At 32.2% G+C, this 19,671-nt stretch overlaps 1 protein-coding gene across 4 annotated transcripts in view; it reads right to left on the bottom strand.

The window, feature by feature from the left end:
* LOC103095998 (ankyrin repeat domain-containing protein 26-like) overlaps positions 1-18,459 on the bottom strand; it is a 41,302-nt gene extending 22,843 nt beyond the window's left edge. Inside the window, exons 1-7 of one of the 4 annotated variants that reach the window (XM_056799600.1) lie at positions 18,362-18,458; positions 16,695-16,772; positions 8,581-8,819; positions 7,951-8,131; positions 5,147-5,275; positions 2,381-3,331; positions 965-1,114 (exon numbers count right to left, since the gene is read on the bottom strand). In XM_056799600.1, the coding sequence (XP_056655578.1) occupies positions 965-1,114; positions 2,381-3,331; positions 5,147-5,275; positions 7,951-8,131; positions 8,581-8,780 (1,611 nt within the window). In that variant the 5' untranslated portion in view covers positions 8,781-8,819; positions 16,695-16,772; positions 18,362-18,458. Of the gene's footprint in view, positions 1-964; positions 1,115-2,380; positions 3,332-5,146; positions 5,276-7,950; positions 8,132-8,580; positions 8,820-16,694; positions 16,773-18,361 lie in introns of all 4 variants that reach the window. The other 3 variants (XM_007504200.2, XM_056799601.1, XM_056799602.1) reach the window with 3 other exon arrangements.
* Between the last annotated feature and the right edge of the window lie 1,212 nt (positions 18,460-19,671).

The raw sequence follows: 19,671 nt of genomic DNA, 5'->3' as shown, positions 1-19,671 counted from the left end.
GGAACTCTGTAAGGAATAAACAACTATTAATAAATTCTGTCCTCAACAAATTATTAACTAATTGGGGAAACAACACTGATATAGGAAATTATAGTCTGATAATACCATAAGGTAATACATATGAAATATGAAATTGTATGTTTATCAGATGAAATGTTCTTTAGCAATTTAGAAGGTTGTAAAACCAAAAAGAAAAGTCAAAGAAAGATTTATGACAAAGGATCATACTTTTAGAATTGCAAGGGATCTCAGAGGTGAAGATGGTGTTTGAGAAGCAGAAAGTTGAAAATTGGATACATTTTGGATAGGTAACATAAGTGGGAAATTATAAGCTTGAGCTATAACCTGAGAAAGGGTATGAAAATGAAAAAGAAAACCATGAGATTAGCTTGAATAAATGAGAGGATAACACCAAATTATTTATCTATCTAATTCTGTTTTAATTCTCAATCTGTACAATTTATGTTCTTTCAAATTAAGCCACTTGGTATATCTTTGAAAACTAAAACTACTGACTATATTCTATCAGTTATCAAGTGTTTATTAAATTTTAACTTTTTCATGGTGGATTTCAACTATGGAAAGTGCATATCATTTTTCTTTTCTTTATTGAGTAGTTTGGATAAAGGCAAACAAATATTTCCCTCCTTCACAGGATTGTTTGGGAATTAAAGTATTTTTTAACCAGGAAGAATGATATACCTAATCTAGTTAGCATTGTTACTTGGAAAAACACCTCATTCCTTGTAGGGAGAGAAACAAAATTGTTAACCACCTAAACAGTGACCATAACTGTCTCAATTTAAGCATATGAATGGTAGACTGGTAGACAGGTTATAAGTGTTGTTCTAAGTCAGTTTAAATAAAAGGTACAATGTTCAGGAAATATAATCCTGATAAAAAGGAAATATAACACTGAAAATATCATTAATCAGTGATTAATTACTGATTTTTGGATACATACTTTACTTTCGATTTGATCTACTTCCTTCTGCAGTTGTTTCTTATCTTCCAAATCATTTCCATAATGAGAAAAAACCTTTAGCGAAGCTTCGAACATGGATTGTTTATTCAGGCAATCAGCAAGTTCTTGTTGAAGCTCTCTTATTGTACCCTGATAATAATATGTCCATATTATTTCTATACTTTATTTCATAATTACTAACTTATAAAACTATATACCTTCAAAATGAATTGATATAAATATTAATTTCATGAACATATTTCATAGTATGATTGAAAGCTAGATCCAACCACCTCATTTTGCAGATGAGAAAACTAAGCACTAAAGACAATAAATGAGTTACTCAAAGTCATAAAGGCAGTAATTAATAGAGAAAAGAATTAAAACTCAGATCCCAAGACTACAAAACTCTTCTGACTTTATCACTCACTCCTCTATTCAGCATAGGCCAAATGCTATTTTCCTATCTGTTCACTATTCTCATCAAGCCTGACTTCCCATTCCACTTTTTTGAAAATAATACCATACCTTCCCCAAAGTGGGCAAAACTTTGACGTGTGGCTCACATATGAGGGAGAGGAGGGAAGGGTACATATCTTCATATACTAGATAAAAACATTAGAGGCTTTCCTCTTCCATTTGTCAGAACATTCTACCTTATTTATATGGTAAAGTTGCCTTTTCCTTTCTTGAATAATTTCTTCTGGAGAACTGATATGCTTTGTCAGACTTGATAAAAGCACTTGAAGTGATTGATATTGTCTGCAGAAAGTAAAAATGTCTTTGTGTGTGGAGGTAGGGTGGGGAATGCTTAGCTACTCTCCATATCTTCAACTGTTCATGCTAAGCCTTCAAAGCATCTCATTTTCCTGTTAGGATAGGAATTATATTCCTGCTTGCATTCAATGGGACAGAGAAAAGGGAAACCACTGAAAATTTGGAAGCTTTCTCAGTTATGTGTACCCAGCATAATACAAGGAGTAGTCGTCTTAACTGAAGAGTAGTCATTTCATCCTCTTCCCTAGCAGGAATATGTTTATGTATGTGTGTATACACATATACACAACTGTACATATGCATATCAATAAATATATGTGTATGATAGGTATGACATGCTATATTATAGATATGTATTTATGTACAGGTACAGATATGCTATAAAATACTGTTCTTTTTAATTGAACAGCAAAGAAAATCATTGTAAATATTACTAATAGCAAATGAAACTAAAAGCAAAAGAACATTAAAATTTTCTCTTATTTATATAATATTAAATATTTTGTCAAATAATTTTATCTAAAGTCTAACAAATTTCTTAAAGAGAAAATAAGATTTAAAAAGCTAATGGAAAATTATGAAATGGAAAAATGATTTCAGAAATTAAAGAGATGCTTATCAAATGATATTAAGACCTACCTCATTTTCTGTTTTCTCCTTTTCATATTTACATATTTGCTCTCTTAAGTGATTATATTCATTGATTAACTCTTTATTTCTCTCTTCTGCCATAAGAACTTGTTTTTCTCTGTCAGCATGAAGTTTATCAAAGGGATCACCAAAGTGTACATGGATATTCCTTACTAACTGTTTTTTAACGATGACTATCTTTGGGGCATTTTCTAGCTGTTGTTGAAGCAACATATTTTCATTCTGGACTTGGTCTATTCTTTGTCGCAGGTCTTCTTTTTTGGACATGTATTTGTGCAGTTTTTCATTTATAATTTTATTTATGAGTTCAAGTTCCTTTACTTGATATTTCACCTGGTTTAGGTCTCTCTGTGTGCTTTCTAAAATCAATGCTTTTTCAGTGAGGGAATCTTGCAAACAGTGTAGCTCATTTTCTAAATTGTTAGCTTTACTTTCAGCTTGAAAAAGCTGTTGATAAAAGAAATCATTGTTATCTCTTAGCATAGACAAGTCACAATTTACTTTATCCTTTAAAGGAATCCATTCATCTGGTTCTTGCTGAAAAGAATATTCAGGGTTTTGTTTTGATATTTGACTTTGTTCATGATCACTAATAGCAGAAGTCAGGCAGCAGAGGCATGATTCGATGTCTTTTCCTACTCTGTCTCTATTTTGCTTTTCATTCTCCAATTTAGACTTCAGCTTTCCATTCTTAATCATCAAAACATTAAGCTGTTTGTTGTACTCATACTGAATTTTTGTTAATGTCTCCTCATTCAGTTTTAATTTATTTAGAAGCTCATCATTCTTTTCTTTTAAAACTTCATTTTCTTTGGTGTATCTACTTTCTTTTTCCTGAGCCTGGATTTTTACGGTGTCTAGTTCCAGTTTGAGCATGGCAATTTCATGCTGGAGGTTATGGTTTTTTGACAGCAGATCTTTTTCATGATGATCAAAAAGCTACACACACACACACACACAAAACAACAACAACAACAACATTGTTACTCAAAATAAAATTATGCATTCTGATTTTCCCTAGTAATTAAAAATAAACTCCAAGGTGCCAAGAAGAAAAGTGTATTCAAAGAAGATGTAAATTGAGAGAGTTTTACATATTTCACATTTCCCTCATACTCAATTTTCCCAAAGAATAGGGCTTAAAAGTGCTGCATTAATCAGAAAATAAGTACTTAAGATACTCAGTCTTCAAAACAGGTGGTCATTTCACTGTATAATGTAGAGGACATTTTACAAACCCTATATTTTTAGGCCTCCATATTTGTCTGCCTTTCAGCTTATTTTCTTTTCTTTACTGTGTCCCCCCTTCTATCTTACACTGCCTTTTCCTATTATTAGGATAAAATTAACAATACCTAATATATATGCATATTTCCCTTAAGGTTTGCAAAGTACATTTAGATTCATTATCTAATTTATATCTTGTAACATTTTTATGAAGGAAATATTCATTGATGTTATTCCTCTCTTACTATATTAAATGATCTGCTTATTGTCACACAGCTAGTAAGTGTTAGAAGCAGGATTTAAATCTAGATCTCTTCAGACTCCAATTCTAACACCCTTATACTATTGATAATTTCCCAGTATATACTGAAGATGTAAAGTTGTCCTTCCTGTAGACTGATTGTTTTGTCAATTAGCTGTAGATCAAGGAAGTAATAATTATCTTAAAATTTCTTAGCATACATCTCAAGAATAATTTGTTTCCTGATAAACCTGTATATAACATTATTGTAGCATCATTAATTTGGAGCTTTTAGAGGTTATCTAATCCAAACTTTTTATTTTAGGGATGGACAAAGTGAGGCCCAAAATATAGTCAGTGGATGGTAACTGAACCCTTACCTCAAATTTTTAAGGAATAAGAACTACTGGGACCAAAATATTTAAAAAAAATGCTGTTACACTCCCATCCTACTTGAACTGGTCAAGGAGCATTTGATCCCTTCTAGGACTGGTAGAAACAGAAATATTAAAGAAGTTTAGACTCATTCTATTAAATCCCTTCTAAAAACCTAAAAAGAGAGTAAGAATAGGCAGCAGCTGAGAAAAATGAAGTATTTCAGCCCCCAGACATCAAAAGATTTACTTAGCATCAATAACTCAAATAAATTACTTCAAACTATTGTTGAAACAAAAAAAGAAGAAAATTAAAAATCCTAAATCTAGTACCTAATGAACTTGTCTTTTTACTATTTTGAGAAATGATGAATCATTATAATGCATATAGCCTTACTTACTTTTATTCCTTCTTTTTCAAGAAACATGGAATAGACTATTAATATTAATATAATAATAGACTAATAGAATATTAATATATATTTTGAAACCCTTTTTGAAAGTCTCTGCCACTGAAAAGGTAAAATAGATGAATCTTCTTAAAAAGGAAGGAAAGTGATGCGTATTCAAGTTGTCATTTCCTTCCCAGTTACATTCCTTTCTCCTGTTAGGGTAAGTGAAACTGATCCACTGCCCCCTTCCTATGTCTAGAAGGTTTAGAAATACTACTAAGGATAAGGGTTTTTTTTTCAATAGGAGTAGTACACACTTGGGTCTCTGGAGATATCATTCAATTGAAATAAAAGAAGCAATAGAACAAAACAAAACACCTGTGTTGATTTTGGCAAACATAGATGTCTAATGCAGTCATATGGACATGGTTGAGGATGACAGATAGGTCCAAAAATGATGAACAAAAATCTCAATTTTTAAAAATATGCAGGAAAATTTGAAAACAACAAAAGTGAATACCTCAGAACTCTGATTCACTTTAGAAGTAGTTGCTTCTATTTCCTTCTGCTTCCATAGGTGGTTATTCAGAAGCCTATCTGGCAAATCTCTGGCATTCTGACTTTGTGTGCCATTTCGTTCTTCTTCAACCTAGAGACAACAATTGCATACAAATTTTTAAACACATTTTTCCTTGAGAAGTCAGCAAATCAGAAAACATCAAAAATATTAAAATTGTATCTACATGTAATCTGGGGGAGGGGGACTAAAAAATCCTAAGAAACATAGTCTTTGGAATATAAAAAGCAGCAAAAAGCATATAAGATCAGAGTTGTGAAAGAGCATCAACAATTATTCAGTCTAAAACATACCCATTTTAATATACCTGACTCTTATTAGACATCACCAAACATCAGTCTGAAGCCACTGCAGAAGACACCATTTCTCAAGGTAGCACATTCTACTTATGGGCAGTTCTATTTCTTAGCAATTTTTTTTGACAACCCTAAAATTGTGCATGTTTGCAACTTCTAGCCATTGTTCTTGGTTCTTTCCCTTGGGGTAAAGAAGAGCAAGCTTAATCTCTCTTCCACATGACTGTCCTTCAAAAACTTGAAGATAATAATCATGTCCCTCTTGAGTCTTCTTTTTTCTCAAGGATGTATAAAATGGAGATTTGAACCCTAGGCTTCAATCCCCAGAAGTCCTTGGTATTTCCCAGAATTCCCTATAATCTCACCTGATTCTCTACGTGGGTGAGATCACAATTAGTATTTAACTGTCAGTAACACCTCCCACGCTCTCTTCCCTTGTCTGCCATTGCAATGATGTAGTAAGTAAGCTAAGTGTGGGGACTTTGAATGTGCTAATCAGCCATGGGCACATGGTTTTTATTTTGTATCCTTGATTTCTAATAATCCTTAATAAACTTCAAAAATATAATATTTTTATTAGTAGAAATATAATTTAATTTTTACAAGGACTAACATCTCCCATTCCTTGTTTGATTTTTATATGTTATGGATGGACTCAAGTTCTTTCACTGTCATATTTGCAGTCCTGATTACCTCCTACCATAATTCTGTGCCAGCTACAGGTGAACACAGTAGTCCAGGAGAGGTCTGATAAGGACAGACTACAGAGGTATTTGTACCTCCCCCGTCTTGGAAGCTATGCTTCTCCTAATGCAGTCCAAAAATACATTTGCTTTTTGGTTGCCAAATAACATTGATGACTCAAATTAAGCTTAGAGAGCTCACTAAAATGTCTATATCTTTTCAGACTAAATGCTATCTCATCATATTTTCACCATTTGAGCTTGTGAAAATAACTTTTTACACCTAAGTATAGACTTTACATTCATTCTTATTGAATTTCACATAATGAGTACATTTAGTCCAGTACTCTGGCCTGTTAAGACTTTGCCTTTCTTCCATGTAGAATGGATTGGATAATATTAATTTTATAAGACTAAAGGCCCTAAAGAACAAGAAACTTTCCTGAAAGACTGAAAGAAGAAGTACAGTGGAATATAAGGGATAGTGAAGGGGCCTGAACCTGTGATTCCATTGATGTAGAGAATTCTCAGGTAAGGAAACTCCCTCTTACCAATGTAGGATGGCACTTTTTCTGTGACTTATAATCTTAGAGAGCTGCCCAGAACAGTGGGGTCGAATTAAAAAAGAAATCCACACGTGAGTTTTGTGGAAAGCATTTGGAGAGTTTGACACTTCTTGCCTTCAGTCAGGTAAAAATGACTCACCCAGAATCACACTAGTCCAGATTGGTCAATGGCAACACTTGAGCCCAGGTCTCCTTGGATTTGAGACCATTTCGATACAGGACACCAGACTGACTGCCTCTCTACAGTGAGACATACTTTTAAAAGTACTAGTGATGAAGGTTGACAGTGGGAATGGTGCTTTAAAATGTTAGAAACACTTTGAAATCTTTTTTAAAATGGCACTTTTAGATCTTATGCTTTTTATTCGTTAGCAGGTATTACCAATTAGAATATAGTCTTAAACTTTGTGCATTTCCAGTCGATAAGCATTTGCTTGATATTCCAAGCCTGAAGGGAGTAGAGAATCACCTGAGCCAACTTGAGAAATGTTATAACATTATCCCCTTGGATAAGAGTTTGGAAGTCTGAGGAAGGGCACTCAAACACCCAAACAACATTGAAAGTCTGACTAAAAAGGAAATGGGGGAACATCATAAAGGCATACTGGGCATCTTTGCACCCTTTCCCAATCCCCTTCCCACATTTCAGCCTGGAATTCCCCTCTAGAATACTCCTGGGAGGTATAATCTGAGGGAGGATGGAGAATTCCCACGGATAAGCAGAGAGCACCCTGCAAACCTTCAATAAAATCTAACAATCTGAATCACCTGAGGGAGTCTGCAAAACCATCCCAACTGGACCATTCCATTGCCCTGGCTAAACTATCTGTAATATACTTGAGTAAACCCTTTCATAGATTAAGATACAGGGTACTGAGCTACAATTCTTTGGGCAATAACCAGCATATGCTCTCCCACAATAAAACTGGATCCACTACACTAGCTCCATCTTATCTTTTTCATAGCTATATACCTTGCAACTTAATATTTAAATGCTAAAAAAGGAAACTTTTATCTTTCTTTATATGTCTAGGAATATACATTTATATGTGATTGAACCCAACTTAATTATACTACACATAACAACCATTGCACGTTTTTAGCATTAATAAAAGCTTTATAGGTGTTCACCTCCTTACTCCCAGGAAATTCTGAATATTCTTTACAAAGATGGAAATATTGACTTTTAAATTCCAACTTACCTGTTTCAAATTATTTCTTATTGTTCTTATTTCTCTGGACTGAGATTGTAGAGTAGGTCCAAGTGGCTGTTTTATCTCCAATTCTTTGCTATATAATTTTTCTTTTCTTCTTAATTGTTCTTTGATTTTTTTAAATAATATGCTTGCATTTGATTGCTTTTCTTCCTGTTTCCATGTAAACCTAGATTAAAACTGCTTGTTTTAGAAAAACAGTTGAGTAGAAATAAGGATTATTATCCTATTTAGGTAAGTTTGTCTGGGCCTTTAAAGAAATAGAACATTAAATTTGGAGGGACCAGGTTCATGTAGGGAGTTCATTGTTAAAAACAAACAAACAAACAAACAAAAAACAACTCCATCTATTGAGAGAAATTGGTCCCTGCTCCATAATTCTCATAATAGAAGAACAAGCTGAAGGTAAAAGAGAAAAATCTACATATATGTGTGTGTGTGTGTGTGTGTGTGTGTGTGTGTGTATTCATGGGATTTTTATTTCTTACTTGGCAAAAAAAACAACAACAAACCAACACAAGACTGAAGTTAATTAAGTACAATGAATCTAAATCCAGATTTTCAGAGAAAAGTGAACTTACTTTTAAATACTCCATTTAAATATTTTCAGAAACTTACCCCTTTAAACAATGGTGCACAGTTGCTGAACTTTCCTTGGAAGAAGAAATGCTCATTTTTGGAATTTCTTCCCCAGGGATTTTATTCTCCTCATTTTTACCACATTGATTATTCTTTATAGAAAATACCAGTTCATTAACTTTGCCAAACATTTTATCTTCATTTAATTTATCACCACTTTCTTCCTCCGGTGTTTCCATTTCATTATGTTGATGCTTCTTCTTTTTTCCCTCTTCAACCTAAATGGAAAGCATAATAGTTGGTATAATTATTTTTAGATAAAACATGTGCTTATTTAGGTACAAGTATAAGACCTGTGATTTAACTAATACCCATAGCTCCTAGAAACACTCTCTTGATGCTGGTCAGCACCTTCTTGGCCACTTCTAGTTGCAGAGTTGCATAGTAAACTGAAATATTAAAGGATTTGCTTATATCAGAAATGGTATTGAAACTAGGTTTTCCTTGCTCACTATCCATTACACCTGGATAGCTCTTATGTTCTGAAATACACATTCTCATTTTTTAACTTTACAAAGAAAAACTTTAGTAAATTTTTGAGAAATTTTGTTTTTGTATTCCTTTTCCATGTTGTCATTTCCTCCCTTTAACAGACAGAAACAAGGACATATAATGGCAAATTCAAATTTATTTTCTGTCTTTTCTCCCCTGACACCACATGGATCAGATTAAACCAAGCTGAGGATTGAAATAATTACATTTTCTTATTTTCCACCACATGCTGAGTGTTTTCCTATCCTATCCATTTTTCATTCCTGACTTGGCATTCAGGGAGTAGAAAAAACTAAAAGTAGTCACTGAAACTATGAATCAATCTTCATAACAAAGGAAATTGAGCAGAATGGGATTTAGGCATCGTTTCTGCTACATTCTGGAAAATCATTGATGAGTATATCTTGAAGCACAAAACATTAAGTAACTTGGTCAAAATCGTACAATTTTATAAACCAGTAGCAGAATCCAATACATTGGGAGGAGATCCCCACATTTGATTCAGAAGATACACTGAGAATGAAATTGCATTATTTAATATTTTTAAAATATCAAAGATATTGGGCTTCCTGTCAGAAGCTTAAGCACCATCTTGGCTATTTGCTAGTCATAAAATCTTAAATAAGACATGTCAAATTTTGATATTTCAGTTTCCTTGTCTATAAATATGGATCACGCTTACTATAGAGGAAAATCATGAAGATCAAATGAGATAATGTCTAGTGTCTAACAAAGTAGTTTTGCAAGCTGTCTTATATTATATGTAGGTTTCTATTTTTACTTTTTGGACTAGACCTGTGATTTTATTGATATAGGAAATTCCAAATGATGAAATTCCCTCCACAATGCAGATCAACCCCTGCTTGTTATCTCAGTTACCTGCTAGGGTAAATTGATTTGCCTAGGGCAACACAGTTAGTATGGGTCAGAAGCAGAACTTGAACTTGGGGTTAACTGAATGAGTGTGACTCTGCATTTACTGTACTCTATTCTTCTTGGATTTTTATTGTGAAAGTATAATGATAACAAAACTATGCATATGCACCAATAAACTGAGACCATGACCACCTCTGTGCCTAAACTTTCCTCCTCCACATGATAATGGTGTTTCATTGGATGAGTTCCAATGTTTCTTCTAAAACTTAAATTTCAGTGATTAAATGAGTTGTGCTAATTTGTTATTCTTGTAAACCAGTCACGAGTCCAAAGAACTTTAGAAGTCACTGTTTTTTCATGATTTTTTCATTTTTTCCAAAAATTTATAATATTATCTAAATGTGCAAAAATGACAAATGTCTATAGTAAGTGAAAATATTTTTTTAAATAACTGAATTCAAGAAGAGGAGTATTGGATTTGTCGGAAAATCAAAGTTTAGTCCCAGTTCTTTCAATTATTATTTGTGGGATGAATAAATACTATGTTAATGCTTTTTTAAAAAAATTATTAAATCAATTAGCAAAAATGTTTTTGTTTCATTTTGAAATGAAAATAAATTGAACAAAGTATAATGATTTTAGTAGTCAATAAGGATGAACATGGCTGATCATAATGAAAGTATTAATCCAATCAGGTAGATTTCTTACTAATTTCCAAAAGTTGGCTTTCAATTTCAATATTTTAAGCCATACCATTTTGCACTTGCCTAATAAAAATGTCCAGGGAAAGCAAAATTTATTTCAACATACAACATTCCTCTTTGACCTGTGATCTAATTTTCTTTAGGCTTATCCTTGTTCTTTTGACCACATAGCCTCATAATCCAATTTGCGTGTCTACTTTAAATAGTTTCTTATTTATATGCCAAATATTTTAGAATCTGATGGAGTAAGTAATGTAAATGAACAAAATTAGGTTTATAAAAAAGACTTCCTTGATATTTTCCTCAATTCCATTTTATACTTCTAAAATTACAATTATTCCAAATGCTTACCAAACCAAATCAAACCAAACTTTTCCCTATATAAAAGGTATTACACAAATGAAATTTTAAAAAAACTTACATATGTTTAGCTTACTATGTTTCACATGTGCATAATAGATCCCATCCACAAGTGTCGCAGCCCCTTTCTACCCTCCCATTATCACAAAGGATGTTGTCAGGGACACCAATATATTCATATAAATTAAGTATTTCATGTTTTATCTTTCCATTCAAATTCTGGAGGGAGTGTTCAGTTTATTATTTATTTGTTCTGTTTCTGTGTATAAATATTCTCATGGTTTTACTCATTTCACCCTTCATTATCTTGTATAGTTCTTTCCAGGGATTTTAAAAATTAGTCTGTTCATGGTTTCTTATGGAGGAGTAGTAATCCATCACAATCCTATACCAAAATGTGATGGGCATCCATTCAGTTTCCAATTCTTTATCTCCACAAATTGTGCTGCAATAAATATTCTGGAATATATGGGCTCTTTTGCTCTTTCCCTGATCTTCTTGGGAAATGGACCCAGCAATACTAAAGATATTCACAATTTTATAACTCTCTGAGTGTAATTCCAAATTGCTCTCTGAAAATGTTGGATCAGTTCATAGCTTCACCATCAGTGTATTAGTACCCCAATTTTTACACATCCCCTTCAACATTTATCATTTTTCTTTACTGTCATATTGACCATTCTGATAGGTATGAGGTGGTACCTCAGAATTGTCTTAATTTGCATTTCTCTAATCAAGAGTGATTTATTGCATTTTTAAATATATCTATTTATGGCTTTGATTTGTTTATCTGAAAAATGGTTGTTCATATCTTTTGCCTATTTATCAATTGGGGGATGGCTCTTATTCTTGAATATTTGACAAATTTCACAAAAAAAATTAGGTGTAAGACTTCTATCTAATGGGATGTTTATAAAAATTTCCCCTCCAATTTTCTACATTCCTTCCAGTCTTGGCAGTTTTTATTTTATTTGTACAAAGACTTTTCAATTTAATGTATTAAAAATTATTCATTTTGCAATGCTCTCCATCTCTTGTTGACTCATATATTCCTCTCCAATCCATATATCTGATAGTATGTTCCCTGTTCTTCTACTTATAGTATCTCCTTTTATGCCTAGATCATATATTCATTTTGATCTTATCTTAGTGAATTACATAAGATATTGGTTTATTATCTAATTTCTTCCTAACACATTTCCAGTTATTCTAGCAATTTTTACCAAATTTTATTTTCTCAAAAATCTTAGATGTCTGTTTTTTTCAGTTATCAGGTTAATATAATCTTTTACTGCTCTTTGTCATATGTCTGTTCTGTTCCACTGGTCTACCTTTCTTTTTCTTAGCCAATACTAGATATCATAATTTCTGCTTTATAATATGATTTAAAATATGGTAATGCTAGACATTCCTTTATGTTTTTCCCCATTAATTCCTTTGCTATCCTTGATCTTTTATTCTTCCAAATGTTTTAAATATTCTATAATTTTTTTTTTGGTAATTTAATTGGGATGGCATTGAATAAGTTAGATTAGTTTAGGTAAGACTATGGTTTCAATTATATTGGCTCTTCCCATCCATGAAAAATTAATATTGCTCCATTTATTTAATCATACTTTGTGGTTCCTGGTTTGGGGGAAGAGGAAGATATACTCCCAGGTCGTGTGCCTATAGTTATTTTAAATGGAGTATTTCTTTCTATATCTTCTTGCAGAACTTTGGCAGTAATACATAAAAATGCTGATGATTTATGTGGATTTATTTTATATCCTGATACTTTGGTAAAATTAGCTATAGTTTCACCTAACATTTTAGTTGAATTTCTGTGATTTGCTACATATACCATTATGTCATCAACAGAAAAGGAGTTTTATTTCCTCAGTCCACTCTAATTCCTTTGATTCCTTTTTTTTTCTTATTGCTTTTGGGGGCATTTCTAATACTATGTTAAATAATTTTGGTGATTATGAGCATCCTCATTTCACTTTCTATCTTCTCCCCATTAGAGATAATACTTACTGATGGTTTTAGGTAGATCCTTCATATAATTTTATTTTTAAAAAACCACTTATATACCCCCTTCTTTTTTATGATTTATGTAGGAATGAGTGCTGGTTTCTTCTAAGGGCCTTTTCAGTTTCCATTGATATAATCATCTTCTTTATTGCTTTTCTTATTGATATTATTCATTATATTGATAATTTTTTCATATTAAACCATTCTTATGCTCCCAATATAAATCATGTTCATTCACAGTGTAGCTTGTATTTTGTTTAGGATTTCCCATTCACATTCATTAATGATATTGATCAATAATTTTCTTTCTCTAGTTTTGTTTGTTTGTTGTTCCTGGTTTAGGTATCTATATTTATTTCATAAAAGAAGTTTGGTAGAAATTTATCTGCTATTTCACAATGAGTTGTGTAATATTTGGATTATTTTGTCCTAAAATGTTTGGTACAATTCATTTATAAACCTATCTGGTTTTGATGCTTTTATCTTGGGAAGACCATTCATGGCTTGTTTGATTTTTTTCCCAAAATAAGTTGGTTTAAATATTCTATTTATTGCTCTAATAATCTAGGTAATTTGTTTTTTGTAAATATTCTTCTATTTTTATTTCTTTGATAAATATTTTATATAATTGAGTATAACTGAACAATTGCTTTAATTTCATCTTCATTAGTGACACCCATTCCATCTTTAATACAAATGTTTTGTTTTCTTATTTTTTAATTAAAAATTGCTTTGTCATTTTTATTAATGTTTTTCAAAAAAACAACTTCAAAATTTATTAATTTAATGGTTTTCTTAGATTCACTTTTATTTATTTGAGCTTTAATTTTTAGGATTTTTAATATGGTGTTTTGTTGGGGATTTTTAATTTGTTCTTTTTCTACTTTTTTAATTGCATTCATAATTTATTGATATTTTATCATTATATATTATGCTACATTCAATATTTCTGCTTTTCTACATTTAATTATATTTCTATGTCCTAATTTGTGAATTTTTTGAAGGTGCTGTGTGTCACTGAGAAAAAGGTATTCTTTTTTCTCTTCCCATTCCATTCTCTCCAGACATCTATTATATTAACTTAAGATTCTATTAATGTCCTTAACTTCTTTCTTATAAATTTTTAATAGATTTATCTTGTGAGAGGGATTAACGCCCACCACTATTATTGTTTTTCTATCTATTTCTGTTTTTAGCTTATTTAATTTTTCCTTTAAAAATGTGGATGCTATAACATTTGGTGCATAATGATTTAAATGCTTCATTGTCTATGCTACCCTTTAACAGAATAGATTCTCCTTTTCTCTCTTTTAATTAAATCTATTTTAGTTTTAACTTTGTCATAAATCATGATTACTACCTAGGCCTTTTTTTTTTTGTCTCAGATGAGGCATAGCATATTCTGTCCCGGCTCTTTCTTTTTACTCCATATGTGTCTCTCATTTTAAAATGTTTTTCTTGTGAACAATATATTGTCAGGTTTTGATTTTTGATCCATTCTGCTGTTTTCATTTTATGGATGAATTCACCTCATTCACATTCAATGTCATATTTAGTTGTGTATTTTCCTCCATTGATTTTCTTCACTGTTTGTCCTTCTATTTCTTTCTTTTTCCTTATTTTATCCAGAGTCCCTCTCTTATCCCCTCATCTTATCCTCTAATATATTGATATGTACTCCATTCTCAGTGTCCTTTCCTTTTTTTATTCCTTTGCCCTCATTCCTCTTAATCTACAGTTTCTTCTCTTAATCCCTCAGACATTTAAGGGGTTTTCCTTTGATAGATCCCTCCCTTAACCTATCCCAGTCCCTCCCTTTATCCTCTTCTCCTTTTCCTCCTGTCTTTCTGTACATTAAGATTTTTACACTTCTTATTTTGTGTGTGTTCTTCTCTCTTTATCCAAGATCAGATGAGACTTGAGTTTTGGTACTACCCAAACTCTACAATTTACCACCCCACTTTCTGTGGCAGTTCTTCCATTCACTCTTCTTCCATATGATATAGCTATTCCAAACTATCTCCTCCTGATCTACTCTTCCATCATTTTGACTCATTCCATTGCATTCATCTTGACCTCAAGTTTTTCATTGATACAGGACCCTTCAAAATACTCAGGTAACAATGTCATTTCCAAGAACCCTAAATAAAATTTGTGCATTAAAGATTTTTTTTCCAAAAAATTGAACTTTTGGGGCAGGTGGATAGGTCAGTGGATTGAGAGCCAAGCCTAGAGATGGAAGGTCCTAGGTTCAAATCTGGCCTCAGACACTTCCCAACTGTGTGACACTGGGCAAGTCACTTAACCCCCATTGCCTAGCCCTTACCCTCATCTGCCTTGGAACCAATACACAGTATTGATACCAAGATGGAAAGTAAGGGCTTTAAAAAATTGAACTTTTGGGGTGCTTATGATTAGCCTTTCATCATTACCGGTATATATGTCTTACAGATCAAATTTTCTAATAGATTTTGGATTCTTCCCCAAGAATATCTGTAACTCCTTTAGTTTATTAAATACCTTTTTTTTGCCTTTTATACTTATGCTACTTTGCTGAATGTTTTCGTGGTTGTAAGAACAGTTTTTTGCTTCACAAAATTCTGTTCTAAGTGCTGCATTTTAATGTTGTTGCTCAGTCTTGTGTTATTGTGATTATAGATCCAAGGTATGAATTTTTTTTTTCTTGATCCTTCTTTTATAACTTGAGTAACTCTAGAACTTAGCAGTAATATACCTGTGAATTTTCATTTTTAGGTCACTGTGAGGTGGTGATTGGTAGAATCTTTCCATTTCTTTATCCTATGATTCCAGAATTTCCAGGCAATTTTCCTTGATATTTTTTTTATTCTAGTTTTCTGGGACTCCCATTTATTCTTATTTTGTCTTTTCATTATTTCTCAGTTGTTTTTAAAACTATATGCTTCATATTCTCTTCTATTTTCATTTGAGTTCACATTATTATTTCATTTTTTTCTTAGGAGATATTAGTTCTTCTTTGTCTAATTCTAGTACTTAATAGATTTCTTCCATGAGATTTTGGATCTCTTTTTCATTTGGATGATTTTTTTTCATAATTTTCTTAATTTTATGACATTTTAATCTTTTTCTTTTTTTCCTCAACCTTTCTCCTTTGATTTTTGAGGTCTTTTCTAGGCACTTCTGAAAGCTCGTTTTGGGCTTGTAGCCATTTATTGTATTGTTTTTGTTGCTGTTGCTGTTTTTGAAGTAGGTGTTTTTACTTCATTGTCCTCTGATTCTGAGCCATGATCTTCTCTGTCCCCATAGTAGCTATCAATAGCTGAGTTCTTTCTCCTTTGGCTACACATTAAAAAAAAATTAGTGGTCAAGTCAATTGATTTAATTACTGCCTTTTTCCTAGACCACTTGGGTTCCTGTGATGCTGAGATATGTTATCTTCATTTTCAGGATTTCTTTTTGTTTGTTTCTTCACAGGCCATTTTTACTTAAACCAATTTCCATAGCTCAGGATATGATATATTCTCTGGGTCTCATGTTCAGTCCCTAATCTGTGACTAAACTCATAGCAACCAGAGCCACTGAGCAGTTTTGCCCCTGCAACTTAAAACAGAGAGGTCACCTCTGTCAGAAATTAAAAAGTCAGAAATTTAGTATTTTTTTACATACCTGTTTCTGGTGACTTTTATAAAAAACTTTCTTGGCTTTCTTCTAATGATCCTTTAAATTCCAATTATCATGTTACATCTAAATTAATATCAAAGTAAAAATTTATTTTATTTAGAATTGCTTTTTTATTTGAATGAAATCCCCTCAACAACAGTAATGATAACCATTATGCCTATAATTGACCTATAGCAATCTTTTTAAGAAATGATATAAAATACTTAAATTTTACTAATTATATGTCTACTTGATATTCTATAATCTCAATCTCCTGCTACATTTTAACTTTCTTCTGAGATGCTCCTTACATATTAAATCACAGAAAACTTTTAAGAATGATTTATATATTTAATCTAGCCTCAGATATTTCTTAGCTGTGTAATCCTGGGCAAGATACAACCCCCATTGCCTAGCTTATACCTCTTTTCTGCTCTAAACCAATACGCAGTATTGATTATAAGCCAGAAGAAAACTTTTTTAAACAAAATTTAAAAATTAAAGTTAAACTGAAAGAGAATGATCAATTTATTAGAATGATCAATAATCACTGATTAGTTAGGCTAGCAGTAACCAATAAACTGAATCAATAGCCTTTCTTGATGACAAAAACCATAAGGATTATCAACCTTATGTATTTTTAGGAAGCACAAGAGTACAAAGAACAGAGTTGGGAAGGTGAGGAAATCAAGGTGATTGATTACAGAGTGGCCAGCATAATGGAGGTGTAGACAACATGACTGATTAGAATTGGAAATGAGGGACTAGCAACAACCCCTTGATTATAACTAATCTAACTAATTATAACTAATCAACTAAACTAGTTGATTGTAACTAAGAAATGGTTATTGAGTCCAAGAGCAACATTATAGATAGTGGACTAGACTTCTTTGGATTATTATACAGATATCCTTGAAGGATACTTGGTGGTATAAAGGTACTAGATCAGACTCCATTATGTTCACTTGCCTCCTTCAAGGGTAACAGGTTTCCTTTCACAAGAATAGAAAAGCAATTAACAAGAGAAATTGATTTCTGAAATTAACCAAATGCATTTCTTAATGAAATTTGGAGACAAAAGTATAACTTAGTTATAGAACAAAACTATTTTAAAAGGACACAAAAACAATATGATTATTTCAAAATGCAGAGAGAAGAGAAACTTAAATCCAAATATGTGATGCCACTGGCCAGAACTGACACAAAAGAAGTACCAAAAAACAAATGTTATTCCTTGGTGCCATTTATATAGGGAAATGAAGGTAAATGTGAACTATATAAGCTCCTCTGATTATTTAATGAAAATATGAAAACAAAATATTCAGATAATAACCCAACAGTTAATTTGAAATTCAATGTAAAACTTTTAGTTATCTCAAAGATAGCACCTAACATGGAAAGAAACATAGGGGAAAAGGTTAATAGAATTTCTATAGATTATGAGGTGGCTGAATGTGCCACAAGTCAAATAAATCTTTGTGGAACAATACCTATATTAGTGATTTTTCCTTTATCTGAATTCCTAACATTGTCAGTACTTTTCTTACATCCTATATGCTATTTGTTTTAGTAATTTGTGAACATACTTGCTTCATTCTTAATAGGTTAAAAGATTAACAACAGATATTCTTAATAAACTGAAACAGATAGCTTTCAGATGGAGAATGTCTTACCTTGTATCTTCTCCAACCTTTACTCACGAAGGCTGGAGCAATCTATTTCAGCAGCCTGCATTACACATCACAAGCCCTTTATGACTTAACAAATGGCCTTCATGGATTGGCTTGGCCAAAGATTCCACCACTAAAGAGTCTCCTTACTAGTTTGTTCATTGGAAGGAACAGAAAACTATCATGAGCCCTACCTATACTCAAAGTTTTTCCTGCTAGCTAGGACCTGCAAGAATGTTCATTTTGTCTATGAAAAAATTTGAGAATTCAGGCTTAACTCTAGGCCCAGATGAATTTTAGAAGGAGCCTTTAGCATAGAGCATAAAACATACATATTTTGCGAGTGAAAACTATGACTCTTGCATTGCTTCTCCCCATTACCATGTAACTAAGATAAAATGTTATGTCCATTGGGCAAGATGAAGTGGTATTCCTAAACCTTTCCCAAAGGCTGCGGGAGCAGAAGAAATCAGCTCAATTTCCACAGAGCCCTTCTCCGTTCTGCTCCCTGTAAGAAACGAACAGGAAAGATTTCTTTGGGGTAGCTGGAAAAAGCAGGAAAGCTCTTCTGCCCTCAAAGCTAAAGACATGGCCCTCTGTGGTCACCAGGCTCATTTCCTGTCCCAGATGTGATGGGATATCATGTGACAAGGGGAAACTGACTGGATTGAGTGATACAGAAGAATCATGCTTTGTGGGTTTGTCCATTGCAGCCTCTTCAGAGCCTCCTGTTAGAAAGATTCTCAAACAACCCAAATCCCCTGGTTTGGACTCTCATTAATTTAGTAAGAATCAGAAAATACCCAACCAATACCACATAATGGTTGTTACAAAACTTCAGTATGGTTAGCAATTACATCATCACCCTCTAAAATAGGATGGCTTTAATTAAAGGTCAGAGTAGGAGCAGATTGATACTCCTTCCCTTTTTTTGATACATAAGCAATTAAATTTAATTGGGCACAGAAAAAAGCAAAACAAAATAGTTTGTAAATACATCTGATTAGGTTGTCTTTTTATGTCAGTGTAACTATAATAGTAAAATAATATTAATCAATATAATATCAAAATATATAGAGTGGAATTAACTCAATCCAAGAATGAGCAACACAAAAACTTATCATTACAAAGTACTTTTTAAATTTGAAAATTTCAAAAACCCTTATATTTTAGATAAAAAGTTTTAATTCTTAAGTTTAATCAAAAATAGCAGTGTAATAAACAGATTCTCCTAGTTCTTTTTTCCCTATGTCTTCTCTGAAGTATTCTAGATAAAAGATTCAAAGCTTATAAAAAACCTATACACTCCTTTC

This window comes from Monodelphis domestica, chromosome 5, assembly GCF_027887165.1.
Source record: "Monodelphis domestica isolate mMonDom1 chromosome 5, mMonDom1.pri, whole genome shotgun sequence".
NCBI lineage: Eukaryota > Metazoa > Chordata > Mammalia > Didelphimorphia > Didelphidae > Monodelphis > Monodelphis domestica.
The sequence above is the reverse complement of the archived record's forward strand: the minus strand, read 5'-3'. Positions and strand labels throughout refer to the sequence as shown.